Here is a 14,622-nt window from a genome sequence, read left to right on the forward strand (position 1 = left end):
TAGATTTCCTTCCCCGTGTTTTCTTGGAGTGGCTTTGTGATTTGTTCTTTCAATGCATCGATCTTCTTGATCGTCAGGGTTTCCTTGTGTTTCTTTTCGTTGTAATATAATTCTTTGCCGTTAAAAAAAATAGTGGTATGTAGTGTGTTTGGTTATCAACCTCGGAGAATAGTGGTAGGGGGTATCATTACCAGTATAGAGAGAGAGGAGAGAGAAGAGAGAGAGAGCACCATTCTCAAGAAATTCAAGCAAAATTCCACCTCTTTTGTAGATTTTGGCTTGAATTTCATGAGGGGACAAGAGTGACACGTCAGCAGACATGCAATGATTGACTAGAAGACATCCCTGGGAGTCTCCAGGGATTTCAGTGCTGTATAGGCAACAAGCAAGGAATTTTGCTGATGTGACACCCAAATGCCAACCAAAATCCCCTCCCTCATTCTCAGCAGTTGGGCACTCCAGTATTTCCGTGAAATAATTTTTCATGGTTGCCAAACATGGGCTGCCATAAATTTTCTTCCTTTTCTTGCGGGCCAATTCTTACTGATTAACAGAATGCCACGAATATACCCTTGGCAAAACTCCCATTAATCAAATCCTGTGTGGGGTCTTTCTCTTGATGCTGTGACAACTACATCGAAAAGGCTATCTAATTAAATGACGAAGACACCTAGCTAGAAGATAAATATTTCCCTGTAAAGTACATTATATATACATATATTTACCATAAATAAATGCCTTGAAATCCCTACATTTTAACTATAAATAGCATCACAAGATGAGATGAGTATGAAGGAAGATTTCTTGTGGCTATGGTTTTTGTTAAAGCTTATTACAAAAGCATAAGGTCCTAACATCTGTGAATTCGAAAAGTATGCATGAAATTGCAAAGGAACACCCAATCATGCATGACCTGACTACTTTTTTGTCCATCATCTTCTCTATCTAATATTCCAAGTTTCAAACTCAAACTAGGGAGTTTAAGCTTTTTTATAGACCAAACCACCTTTGTCAATCTTAGAGAATTCCTGTCTAAATTAGTTAGTATCTGAACTCAAATCCTGCAATATTCCATTCTTTCATCCACAGCCTCTATCCAAGACAAATATGGGTTTAAGAGATATAGAGGCTACACTGCCACCAGGGTTTAGGTTCTACCCAAGTGATGAAGAGTTGGTCTGCCATTATCTTTATAGAAAGATTGCCAATGAGGGACCCTCAAATGGAACTTTGGTGGAGGTAGACTTGCACAAGTGTGAGCCATGGCAGCTACCAGGTGAGTGACCCTTGCATGGCCTAATTCTCTCTCTCTCTCTCTCTCTCTCTCTCTCTCTCTCTCTCTCTCTCTCTCTCTCTCTCTCTCTCTCTCTCTCACACACACACACACACACACACACACCAGAAATAATTGGTAGTCTATTTTTCATTTTTTTGGTGGGTGAACTGGGAATATCTCTCTCTCTCTCTCTCTCTCTCTCTCTCTCTCTCTCACACACACACACACACACACACACACACCAGAAATAATTGGTGGTCTATTTTCCATCTTTTGGTGGGTTAGCCGGGACTGAATTTGTGACTTGACTTCATGGCCCTTGTGTATTTAATAATGCTTAATTGTTTTGAAGAAGCAAATATAACGTTATTTGGGTTTTCCAAAACTTGATCCATTGCAACATAATTTTACACACTAGAGATAGCCAAGAATAAATTTATCCATTTTTTTTTTGTAGGGAGCATACATTTGTTTTAATTTTTAAACACTCTCATTCGCTGTTGCAATCCAAAGAAGCCATGTAAATGAATGAAAGGGTTAAAAGTTAAAGAGAGGGGTGTATCTTTGCAAACAAAGGGGTATAATATGAAGTCCATTTGATGTATTAATTGTAGATAATTCAAACTTATATGTTAAAAAATATTAATTGTAGATAATTTATTTAATATCTATTTTACTTTCTCTATTGGAAAAAATCATATAATTTTTCATCAATCATAAAAAACCATAATTGATATCAATTTTCAAAAAAAAAAAAAAAAAAAAGGAATTGTCAGTTCAAATTTATTAGTTTGATAGGGAATTGCGAAATATAATATAAAAAAAAAAAAAAATTAGTAATTTCAAGCTCAAAATAATCATTAATCATGATTAAGAATAGGTATTAGGTTAAAATTCTGGTTTTTCTTAAGAATAGGTAATAGATATTAGTAATTTCAAGCTCAAAATAATCATTAATCATGATCAATAATGGCCTTGCCATTATTGAAAATAAAGGTCGGTATTGCCCCCAGATATTTAACTCTATGGTTATGGAAACTCCTTTCCCCCAGCTAAGTTACACCCAATTGAAAAAAGATAGAGATAGAGAAGACAAAAGCTCCAAGTAGACAAAAAGACTTGGAAGGAAACCAAAACCTTAATGGTCCCAAAACCTCTTTCCACCTCACCTTTGGGTTGAGAACATGGAATAGAAAGTGTTAAGCCCTATGCTAGCTGGAATTGATAAGGGTGTTGCAACTTCTACAGGGTGTTTATGAAGTTAAAAGGCACTATTAGCCTTTAAAGGGTAGTAAAAAGATCTTATAAAAGAGAAATGAACATCATTTTGCACTCAGTAAAGTAGATGTGAGGTGTGCTCCTAAGGTTTAGTATAGACCCATGTGAGTTTCTTAGTTGTAAAAATTATATGATTGAAATTAGCATGAATTAGTAATACAAAATTTACTCAACACACATTGAGAGAGAGAGAGAGAGAACAGTCATGTCTCATTGGTAATGTTTTGATGAAAAATATCCATGCAAAATTAGTATACTTTGGTGGTTGATTATTTACTGATTTATATTTTATAATCTCAGATGTGGCTAAGCTAGGGGCCAATGAGTGGTACTTCTTCAGCTTTCGCGACCGTAAATACACCAACGGTTTGCGTGCAAATCGGGCGACAAAAGCCGGATACTGGAAAGCCACTGGAAAAGATCGACCGGTGTTTGATACTACTACGAAAGTGATAATTGGGATGCGAAAGACCTTAGTTTTCTACGGTGAAAGAGCTCCAAAGGGAATCAAGACTGATTGGGTCATGCACGAGTTTCGGCTAGAGAACCCATATATGCCTCCTAAGGTTGCACCCCTACCCTCACATGTGCAGACACTAATACACCAGCTTATAGCACTTTGGTAATTCACTAAATATGTGCAGCTTTCATGCTACACATATAAATAGGGAAATAATATCAGCACAGCCATGTTTTGATAATAGGGGCGAACTCATCTTGTCCTATATGCTTAACTAGCTGTTACAATTCCCAAAATGGTGTCAACAGCCTTAGACAGCTGGTTAAAGCATATGGGACAAGTTGAATTCATATCTATAACCAAAACATGGTAGTGCCCATATCAATATATTTTATATATATGCTACTGATATTGGCACTACCATGCATGATTTGATACTTGCACTAACACATCTTGTATTTTCTGGTTTAATTGGCTTTTAAGAGCTTTTTGTGAATTGAAATAGCCTTAGTTAAATAATAAAAGACAAGATGAGTTAGTGCAACAATGTTTTGTTAATGGGGCAAACTCACCTTGTTTTACACTTTAATTGGCTGACGAGAGCTTTTAGAGTCTTGTAATGGCCTTTGACAGCTGCTTTAAACAGAGTGAAATGAGGTGAAATCGCCGCATTATCGAAACATAGCCGTGATGATGACATTTGACATTTGTTTATCTTATACTCTACTTTGATTGCTTCAAATATTTCTTCTCTCTTTATGCTCTAATTTGGTTATAATATCCATTGACAGGAAGATTGGGTGTTATGTAGAGTTTTTAACAAAAGCCAGGGAGAGTCTTCCACCAAATTTAGGTTTGCATTTGATCATGACAACATTGGTTGCTCTGCTCTAAATATGGGGTCATATCCTCCCATTGACCAAAGCTTGCCAAATGGGTATAAGCAAATGACCACATTTTCCAACATCCCACAGCAAGAGGATAGCATTCCTCCAAATAACCTCCTAAATCTATCAGTTTTGCACTATAGTTTTCTTGGGTTTCCCCAAGAGATGGATAGTGCAGCCATCAATGAAAAAAATGCTACAGATGGAGATGAGTATAGCTTTCTATTGGATATGGGTTTCGGAAATCAAAAGTTGGGGGATGGAGGACTTCCAAATTTAGGGTGAATGAGGTTTGAGGATACGAGAGTCTTATAGCTTGCCTTTTGAGTTTATCATTATTAGATTTTGTTTGTAATATGGGGTTGTTTGTGATTAGGATTTGAGGGATAGATAGTATGTAATTATGTTGTTGAATATTGGCAGGTTGGGATGCAAATATTGCTCTTGTTGTGTGTAAATATCGCAATTGTATTATTTATAAAAATAAATTCTTTCACTTGGAAAATAAGTTTGAAGAACCTTGGTCTCTTCTTTTTTCTTTGTTCTTTTTTTTAATATGTACCAAGAACTCATCTGCTATTTTCTCTCTCTCTAGCTTTGGGCATGTAACAATATACTAGGGGTGCAAGTTTTGCCCTGTCAGCCCTGACCCGCCCTGAGCCCGAATAGGGTCAGGGCTGGATTTTCCAACCCTGAGGGCGGGTCAGGGTTCATTTTTTTAGACTCTAACTCAGGTCGGGTCGGGTTCTGGGTTAATGCCTCGGGTACCCTGACCCGGCCCGACCCTAAGTTTTCTATTATAGAATTGAATCATCTGTGCATGTTTCTTTTGCTAATGTTTTCTATTATCTTGGATTGATGTTTCTTTAGATTATTATTATTAATTGTCTTTGTTGCCTGTTATGTTGTTGAATTCATATTATCTTATTTTGTTCCCTTTCTTTGTTTATTGATCATTTTGTTCTATATGATAAGTGGTTGCTTTATTTTTGGCACTCTTAACAGGTATTTGCACTAGGGTCAATTAGGGCCGGCCTGGCCCTGCCCAATCAGGACCAATCAGGGCAGTCCAGGGCCAGCACTGAGCCCTGTAGGGCAGGCAATGGGTTCAGGTTTTTCGGCCCTGACTCAGGGTCAGGGCGGGTCAGGGCCGAGATAATGGGATCCAGGGTTGGGCTAGGGTTTTGAAAAACCCAACCCTGTTGCAGCCCTACAATATACCCTATGAAAACCATAAAATTCTCTCTGGGTGTCCATCCATCTCCACATGTCATTTTGCTAGTGGCCCATAAAAGCAACTAAGACTTGTATTTCAACAATCCCTAAAAAAGTTTCTAAAAAAAATAAAAAGGCACGTGATAATTTTCAAAATCCATGTATTTTAGTCTTTAGGTTTCAAATTTTCCGGGGAAAAAAAACTATTTTGGAACAAAACCATGGCAAATGTGTCTACTAAGCATTAGAAATCTCACTTCCAAAGAAATTTTTTCCAAGGAACTTTTCCATAAAGCTCCATTTGGATTACAAGAAAAAGATTGTAGACTAATATGTTTATGGTTAATTTAGAAGTATATCATCGTAAATTGAAGGTCCCTTTAAATAAAACTTGAATTGGATCCGTCGTAAAATTTTCCCTCCCAAACTTAAAAAAAATAATAAAAAAAATCATGCAATCCAAACAGGGCGTAAGGGTCCGTTGTAATCTAAGTAAAAGAACATATTCCAAATATCCTAAAAGTTTATTTTACCACTTTGCCACTGAATTCGTTTTGAAATGCACCCGACTTAACGGTCAAGAGCCATAAAGATATTTGCATGAATTTATGGAGAAGCATTGAACTTATCTAGGCATCCAAATTGAGTTTTATGCCGTAAAATTAGTTGTCATTAAATCATAGGATTGGTTTTACATTTTGATTTACTGTGTATAATGGATCAATGAAAAGGAAAAACTTTACCCCGCCCTCAAAAATTGTGTACTAAAGATTTATTAAAATATACGTTAAAAAGTTAATAATTGATTTACAAAATTGTAAATAACGCATAACACTTTTAGAATTACAACCACAAATTATAAAGTAATTTGATCAGAGATTCTGATAGCAGGTCTGGTAATGGAAGTTAGTTCTAGGCCATGGTGCACCAGAATGCAGAACAGGAGAGCAGTGGCTTCCTTCTCCCTCCAGACACTGAAAGAAAAAACAGTTCCAAATCATTATTACCCCAATAATAATAATAATAAGAAGAAGAAGAAGGGATTTTGCTAGGATCCATCGCAAAAGGTATTTCACGGCTGGTCTGTCACATGTCAGATTAGCCACCTCATGAATGGAGACAAAAGCTGTTGTCTTCATTCATGAGGTGGCTCGTCTGACATGCGACAGACCAGCTGCAAAATGCCCCTTTGCGATGGACGCTAGCGATACCCTAATAATAATAATAATAGTAATAATAATAAGGGATTAGTTAGCGTCCACCACAGAAGACATTCCGCAGATGGTCTCTTGCATCTGACAGCAGCCACAGAGGCTCACTTTTCAGCAGATTTTGTCTTCATTCACAAGGTGGATGCTGTCAGATGCAACAGACCATCCGCGAAATGCCTTCTGCGATGGACGCTATGTACAACATGAACCAACTGCCACGCCTGCGTGTCTTATGAATATTGTTGGTCATCACAAGTCCAGCCTATTGCCCTTGATCCCACCCACTCTTGGGATTATTCTAGACTTCCCATTGAGCATGATGAAAAAGAAGTCATTTGAAAAGTTTTTAAGACATTGATTTTTTAACGCCTCAACTTGTGAATGAGATCTCAATTCAGCATAAGATCTGGACTCACTGGGTTGCCTTGTGATGGCCCATCAGATTAATGATCCCAATCACAAAGTACATACACCAAGTGTGGATTGGATCATGGTTGTTTTCACAAATCAAGACAACATCAGTCGTCCTAGCCTATCTCAAATAATAATAGCAATAATAACAGTGTAATGATATAATAATTAATAATTAAAGGAAACATTACAATTATAACATTTTATATAACAACCTTAGGGGCCACCCAAGTTTTCCATTTATATATAGTATAGATTTGGAGACATATCTCACAACTTGCTAGACTCGAAACAGACTTGCATGCTTGGCAAATTGCAGTGTGTCCGAGTTCCAGAACTCCACTGGTTAGCCATAAGCAAACTGAAAGGCACAATTAAATGGGAAAGAGGACGTAAATCAAAATACTACTATTAAATATTCGATGACTCAAAGACTTGAATCACAGCATTTTGAAGTGGGTTAGTGATGACAGGATTTTGATGAGGGTTAGTGATGTAGTAGCAAAGCCAAAGGTTCTAACTTCTGATTTGCGAGAGATGGGAGAGAGGGTCTCTTCCTTTCTTTCCTTCCTTTTTTTTGTTGGTGTTGTTTTCGTTGGATCAGATTTTGCTCTGATACCATGTTGTTGTGAGAAGAGAAGAAGGAAGAAGATGGAGTCCCCTTAGAAAGTTCTCATGTAATATGATGTATATATATATTCCCAAATAGGGTTACATGTACAAACTATAATGCCCTTTAACAATACCCTGCAACAATTTTAATCTGTTTTGGGAGTGTTTAGTAGTACAGGATACTTTGCAGATTTTACTAATAAAAGACTAGAGGAGTGACTGTTAAGAGATGGGGGTAAGGACTAAGGAGTTCACAGGCAGTTGGAGGGAAGATTTTGAAGCTTGTTGTTCACAAGTAGGGGTGTAAACGGATCGAATTCGAATCGGATATGGCTATATACAAATTCGATTACTGTATACACTGTCCGAATTCGGATTCGGATTCGACGGATATTTAATATCAATTACCAAATTCAATTCCAGCGGATATTGTTCGAATTGACATATTATCCGTATCCGTTTATCCGGTAAATTCGAACATTTATCTTTCTTCTCCTTCTTAATCCTCGAATGAATTTTTCTAACCCTAAAACCAGACCACCCAAAACACTTCTGTTTTTTTTTTCTAAAAAGAAAATTCACTTTTCTTTTAGAAACAAAAGACAGTGTTGTCATTACTAAAAATAAATATTAATGATATTATCAATAATAAATAAAAAGCATGTACTTCTCGGATTCGGATGTTTAACGGATCGGATATACCATTTACCAGATTCGCATCCGCTAAGAGCCGGATATCTCAAACGGATTCGGATAATATCCGCTTGAAACGGATTCGGATAATATTCGCTTTAAACGGATTCGGATGCGGACGGTTATCGAATTTTCGAATATCCATTTACACTCCTATTCACGAGAACCACTACTAGGGATTTTCATTAGTTGTGCTCGTTTCTTTTAGAATATATCAATAAGAACAACTATTTTTGCTGGTTCTCTGTTTCCGCCTTCGATTCTGATCTGGATCATCATGGCAAAAGGAAGGAACCTCACCCAGCAACAAAGGGTCCTTATGTTAGTAGAACTAGCCCGACAAGTGGCTGCCCTCAGGCAACAACTACAAGGTATGTGCAGGGAGCAACCTAGTTATGGGCGTTTGCCAGGTGAAACTCGTGCAGCCCACGCCAATGATTAGACGAAAGGTGAAGTGGGCAACAATTTACCAAAAGAAAATCTGGACTACAAATCTACAATCGACGCAATAGATGCAAGATTTGGAGGAAGAACCAATAATAAAAAAAAGATTTGGAGGAAAACCCCTTTCATAACAAGAAGGAAAAACGAAACCCTAGTACTCGATTTCCGGAGTATGGGAACCTTGGTCCAGCAGCATGCCAGGTGTTTGAAGAAAGCATGGGAGAAGAAGTTAAGCCATATGATTACTGGAGGCAGATTCCAGATTTTTGAAAAGGAGGGTCAAAATCAAAGTACTAGATTTTTACTGTAGTCTCCAACCCGAAACTTTCTTTGGTTTCTCAATCACTGTAGACGATTTCGTTCAATGGAGACATGTTAGAAGAGAGAAAATTACTTTTGTGAAGAATAAGTTAAAAAGGGATGCAGTGATATGGTGGCAAAGGCTAGTAGAGTCACGTGATCTTGTTGGTAAGCCCCGCATCCAAATTGGGAGGATATGAAAGTAAAATTGAAAGTGTGTTATCTGCCCATCAATTACAGATAGAATTTATTTGAGAGTTATCAATCTCTATGCCAGAAAGATATGTTAGTGGGGGAGTATGCTGATAAATTCTATAACTCGGCACTACTTAATGGGTTACCTGAATCAGAAGAGATACTACTTCTGTGTACTTATTAGGTCTAAAGTTACAGATCAGAGCGTAGCGTATTTAGTAGCCACGAGGACTTGAGATGTAGATAAATCATACTAGCTCGCACTGAAGGTGGAAGAATGATGGGGACCATCCCAAGGCTGATATTCTAATTTTTCAAGTGTCATTTAGGTGTCTTTCAAGTCCCTTAGTTATAGGAGGGGTACCACAAGTCACACTTCATTCAAAGTAGCCTAAGGCCGAATCCAAAGCACATGCTGAACTTAAATACCTTTGCTCGAAAATATTCGGATAAGCGACCATGTCAATGCATATGCACAGAATATAAAGCAATTGCATGAATTAGGAAAATTTATTGAAGCCAATAATGCCTAGTACGAGGGAAGGGCTGATTTGTGAAGAACGGTTAAGAGTATGAAGTGGGTGATCAAGTTGTGGTGTACTTGAAAACGGAGATTTCTCGCAAGGTACATATCACAAATTGAAAGCAAAAAAGTATGGGCCTTGCACAAGACCAAATGCATATTTGTTAGAGTTACCAATAGAACTCAAATCAGTCCTATTCATACTACTCGGGGCATGATGAAGAGGGGTCTAATGGAGGGGCAGATTTGTGGGCTGATCAATTTCTTCAATGGCCAACTGAAGAAATTGAGAATATTCTTGATATTGAGACTGCAGATTTGTGGGCTGATCAATTTCTTCAATGGCCAACTGAAGAAATTGAGAATATTCTTGATATTGAGACTGTTCTTAGTTCTTACACAAGATGGAATGCTAGAGAAATTTCTCATCAAATGGAAGAGCAAACTACCCACCGAAAATAACATGGATTACAAAAAATGAATTCTAGCAGATAGATCTACATATTTAGCAAGAGTACAAGGAAATCAACTCATCAGAGCCGGGTTCTTCTCAGCTGGGAAGTTGATGTAGCAGCAAATTCAAAGTTTTTCAAGAAGACTTATCAGCTAAGTCCTTTTTTTATGTTTCAGTTTTAGGAGAAGTGAAGTGCAGGCATTAATGTTTATTTTAACCTGTTTTGAGATTATTTAGTTGTAAAGGGGCATTTTTTTTTGGAATGGTTGCAGTAATGGGGTACTTTAGGGATTTTATTAATAATAAAAGACTAAAGGATGGACTATTAGGGTGTGTTTGGTTGCACAACAACCTGGATGGCTTAGAGGTTTTGGTTGGCATTTGGGTGCCATGTCAGCAGAACTCCTTGTTTGGTTGCCAATATAGCATTGACATCCCAGGAGATGACTACCAGGGATGTCCCCTGGTTAATCATTGCATGTCTGCTGTTGTGTCACCCTTGTCTCCCCTCCCTATGAAATCCAAGCCAAAATCCACAAAAAAAGGTAGAATTTTGCTTGGAATTCTTAAGAATGAAGCTTTTTCTCTCTTTCTCTCTCTTCCCTCCTCTCTTCTCAATATATTGGTAATGACACGCTATACCACTACTCGACAAGGTTGACAGCGAAACACTACTTACCACTATTCTACGAGGTAAGTTCCAGGTAAATCTAATGCTTGCCTCCTCCCTGTTGACTACTTACACCACTAATCTACGTGGTAAATACCTGCAACCGATGTGTGAGGGAGTTCATTGGCAGTTAGAGAGGATTTGCAGCTTGCCGTTCGTGGACCACTGCTAGTATTTTCTTTTGTTGTGTTGTTTGTTTCTTTTAGATTGGAATATGATAAATCCACACAGGATTCCCTCTCCCCCCCCCCCCCTCTCTGATGGCCTTTACCCTCGTATTTCCTTTACAAGCAGTTAGCCAATTTTTTTCTCCCGATGAGTCCTTCTCCGATGCACTAGTCAAAGGCCAAGAACTACATCATAGCTCACAGTCTCACAAGGATGGTCATCCCTCCTCATGCTGCCTTTCCTGAACTCAACCTGAATATTTGTGCGTCTATTCACGTGTCTGCTAAAAAAATATGCTGGAACCCTTGAATACCTTTTCTGCTCAAAAGAGAAGTCTCAGTAGAAATGTTGACTTCAGGCTGAATGAAGAGCTTTTCCAACCGAATTTTGATCTGGGTCTCTTCCAAAACAGGCTTATTGAGGGAGTTTCTAACCAGGTCCTTTCTAAATTGACAAATTGTGAGGGACTTAATCCTGGATCCTTGAGGGATGGATGGTTTGTGATGTGGTAAGATTAGGTTTAACATGTTGAGGAAGAGAATGAGAGAAATTGTGAGTTGGGAAAATCTCCCCCTCACTTATGTATTTATATAAAGAGGAATATACAAAAGATAAACATACCCATAGGCATATTCATTCACTAAAATGTTATATACAGAGATTAGAGACAATGAGCAATCTTCTTTTGGTTTAAAGGAAAAGGCGAATATAGAGAGATGGTGGCAAGATGGATAAGGAGAAGAGAGAGGAGAATCGAGGGAGATTGCGGGGAAGCATATCACGAGGGCTGAAGCGGTTGTTTTTTGCTGTCCTCATATAAGGAAATGCTGCCAGCCCTCTATTCTTCACACATAATGGAAGCATCATATCTATAGTTGTCAAACTCTTACGAGTCAACTCTCAAGTCGAGTCGAGTCGCCGGGCTTTCAAGTCGAGTCGAGTAGCCTCTGTCGAAAACTCTTACGAGTCATCTGGTGACTCTTACGAGTCGAGTAAAAAAACTATGACTCTTACAAGTTGAATCGAGTCGTTGGGCCTGGACTTCTTGCTTTAATGGTTGAAAACTTGGAAGTAGGAACTTAAAACTTAAATATTTTTGTAAGTTACAAGCATGTAGTTATTTGCTAGTAAAATGGTGGGCCCCACGCCATCAAAACATGAGATGTAAAACGGCGGGCTCCAGTCAAATGCATAAGTTTGGGTAGGGAATGTGGACACCACCTTGTCAATAACATTAGGGGTAAAATGGTGGGCCCCATTTTCTGCATTGGTTTGCATAGAGACAGCAGGCCCCACCAATCCTAGGCATGGTCATTAAATATTGGACCCCACCCCATCATAGCATGAGGTGTAAAATAATTAGTCCAAACCATTCAAAAAAAAGTTGGTCCTACGGTGTATGCATGGGTTAGGATAGATTTGATGGGCTCAAAAGATCAAGGGTAAAATAGTGGACCCTACCCATGCTATTCTTGGGTATAGAATATGGGCTCCACCCCACCCCATCAAAAGATCAAAACATGATGTAGGGGGAAATACTTTCCAGGGAAAACTTTTTCTGGAAAAGGTGAATGACATTTGGAAAGTTACGTGCTTAGTATATATTATGGATGGATGGATGGATATTTTTGGCTTAGTGCTTTATCTATGTGCAATTGGGTTATATTTTTTTTACATGTTTCATCTTTTGAGATATAATGATATTTTTTTCAACTACATTTCTACTCTTTTCAAAGACTCTTACAAGTCACAAGTCGAGTCCAGTCACGAGTCATAAAATTAAGAAATCGAGTCACGAGTCGAGTCACTGGTTGACAACTATGATCGTATCTCATTCAAGTCAGAATTTCCTCCCCTACTCTTTACACACATCTACAAACCCTTCAACTCACTTTTCCCCTCTACATGATTTCTCATCAAAAACCTTTTCCCAAGTGGAAACTTCTCTCCCTCCTCTGACCAAACCAAACCGTCTCCCAATTTTCGCAGTGTCGGTAATCACGGTATAACTTTCTCAGTTTCATTGTTTGCCTTGGCTTTGGTTGTGGTGTCTGCATGCTTGTGTCGTGAGGAGAACCAATAGAAATCAAATGGAACTGAAACAGATTTTGGGTTTTTGTAGGGCTTTGGCTGCCTTTGTTCGCCCCCCCCCCCCCCCCCCCCCCCCCAACACACACACACACAGAGAGAGAGGATGACCGACTATGAGGGGACTATGGCTAAAAGACCATCGAAAGGGGCGGGGGAAGGGAAATTGGGGACGGATTTATCATCTTCTTTTTTTCAATGGTATTTATCATCTTCCTTTAACATGTTATCAATAAAATCAACTCTATTTTGCTGGTTATCTGTTCCCATCTTTGATTCCACATCAGTTAGGACTTAGGCACGCAAGTAAAGATCCAGCAACAATAGCAGAAACACCACCCTACATCAAAAAAAGCCATTGGTATAAAACTAGTAAGATCATATCAAATCAAAGACTAGGTGGTTATATGATTTTTCCAACCAACTAATTAAGGTTAGCATAATTAATTAGGAAGGGTGACTGGTGACCCACTGATAGGAGGCAAACCACAGAACCATAGAAACCACAAGCAAACCACATAACCATATAAACCACGCCAAATTTCAGTAATTAACAGAAGATGAAGAAAAAACAAAGAAAACAGTAAATAAAACCTTTCGCGTCAAATATACTCAAAGACACAGACTTCTGAAATGTAAAGTAATTATTTTTTTTCATTAAATGTGAAAATGATAATAACAACAAACATAATGAAAACAACAATATGACAGCAGTGATGAAATGGGTATTTCAGTTACTTGCCCTTTTGTTGATGGATTGATCATCAGGTCTTGAATGTTTTGCAGCTTTACTTGTGCAGGACACTCTTCTTCGAAAGCTTTGGTTTCTTATGAGTGTGGTTCTGGCAAGGGCAGTTCAAAGAAAAAAAGTGTAAGCAATAATACAAAATGATGATGAGTGGCTAAAGAGTGGCTTAATGAGAATGTAAAAGCCACCTTTTGTCTTTCCATGGCCTCAGCATCAGTCCTCTCCCTCCATGTGCTCTTCCGCAGCTTGATTGGTCGGTTCCCAACGTATTTACCTGAATGATTGCATGTGAAATTCCATGACATTGACATGGGTTACATATATAATGCATAGTGTGTGCGCGCGTGTGTCTATTATTATTTTATTATTATTGAATTTTTGTATGTGTGTGTGTATTATTGTATACGCATATACAGTGTTTCTATATGAGAAGGAAGAGTACGAACCATTCATTTCTTTCAAAGCTGCTGTGAGGTCTGAAGGATTGGCAAAACTAACAAATCCATAACCCCTGGTTTTGCCAGTCCTCTATCTCTAACAACCTGGGAACGGGAATAAAGGATTGCACAGACAGAATTAAGCTTATACTTAAAACACATTAAAAAGCAACCCTTAAATGTTTCCATAAAAGCCAATAAAAGAAATGTTGACAAAATAATTGTGCATTGGTAATAAACAAACACAGCCAGTCCTCACATTTCTAACCACCTGGGCATGGCAGTAACGACTGCACAGACAGAAGTTTGCTTATTCTCAGAACAAATTAAATAGATGTCATTATCTATGTCCATAAAGGCTAAAAAGGAATAAATGTTGACAAAAGCACTGCATATTGGTGAAGGAAAATTCACAATTCCCTTACACAATTTTTATGTATCTTTTCAAGTAACATAATAACCTCCTTTCATAAAAACAAAAGACAGAGAACAAATGTATACAATACCAAAAGGCCAAACAAAGGAATAAAGTAACATTGTGAGCCATCAACT

General features: G+C 38.1%; 1 protein-coding gene and 1 long non-coding RNA gene across 3 annotated transcripts; one reads left to right on the plus strand and one right to left on the minus strand.

Annotated features, from left to right (window-relative positions):
• The first annotated feature begins 821 nt into the window (after window positions 1-821).
• Window positions 822-4,430, plus strand: LOC143891442 (protein CUP-SHAPED COTYLEDON 3-like). The gene is made up of 3 exons (XM_077396015.1): window positions 822-1,276; window positions 2,855-3,120; window positions 3,806-4,430. The coding sequence occupies exons 1-3, from the start codon at window positions 1,108-1,110 to the stop codon at window positions 4,184-4,186; spliced, it is 816 nt and encodes a 271-aa protein (XP_077252130.1). The 5' UTR covers window positions 822-1,107; the 3' UTR covers window positions 4,187-4,430.
• Window positions 4,431-5,842: 1,412 nt separating this feature from the next.
• LOC143891443 (uncharacterized) lies at window positions 5,843-14,175 on the minus strand. 2 transcript variants are annotated; one of them, XR_013255337.1, is made up of 4 exons: window positions 14,080-14,175; window positions 13,822-13,907; window positions 13,628-13,727; window positions 5,843-6,090 (listed from the first exon to the last, which is right to left on the minus strand). It is a non-coding gene; the product is annotated as an uncharacterized LOC143891443 (long non-coding RNA). The 2 variants fall into 2 exon arrangements; XR_013255336.1 differs by lacking the exon at window positions 5,843-6,090 and having other exon boundaries at window positions 13,490-13,727.
• Window positions 14,176-14,622: the final 447 nt, after the last annotated feature.

This window comes from Tasmannia lanceolata, unplaced genomic scaffold (genome assembly GCF_043159265.1).
Source record: "Tasmannia lanceolata isolate RefF3 unplaced genomic scaffold, GAP_Taslan_0.1 ptg000013l, whole genome shotgun sequence".
NCBI lineage: Eukaryota > Viridiplantae > Streptophyta > Magnoliopsida > Canellales > Winteraceae > Tasmannia > Tasmannia lanceolata.

Bases quoted from the DNA above. Each gene is read 5' to 3' on its own strand.
- LOC143891442 (XM_077396015.1), top strand. From the start codon at position 1,108: ATGGGTTTAAGAGATATAGAGGCTACACTGCCACCAGGGTTTAGGTTC. The intron at 1,277-2,854 runs GTGAGTGACCCT...TTATAATCTCAG, and splicing joins TGAGCCATGGCAGCTACCAG to ATGTGGCTAAGCTAGGGGCC. The intron at 3,121-3,805 runs GTTGCACCCCTA...ATCCATTGACAG, and splicing joins ACCCATATATGCCTCCTAAG to GAAGATTGGGTGTTATGTAG.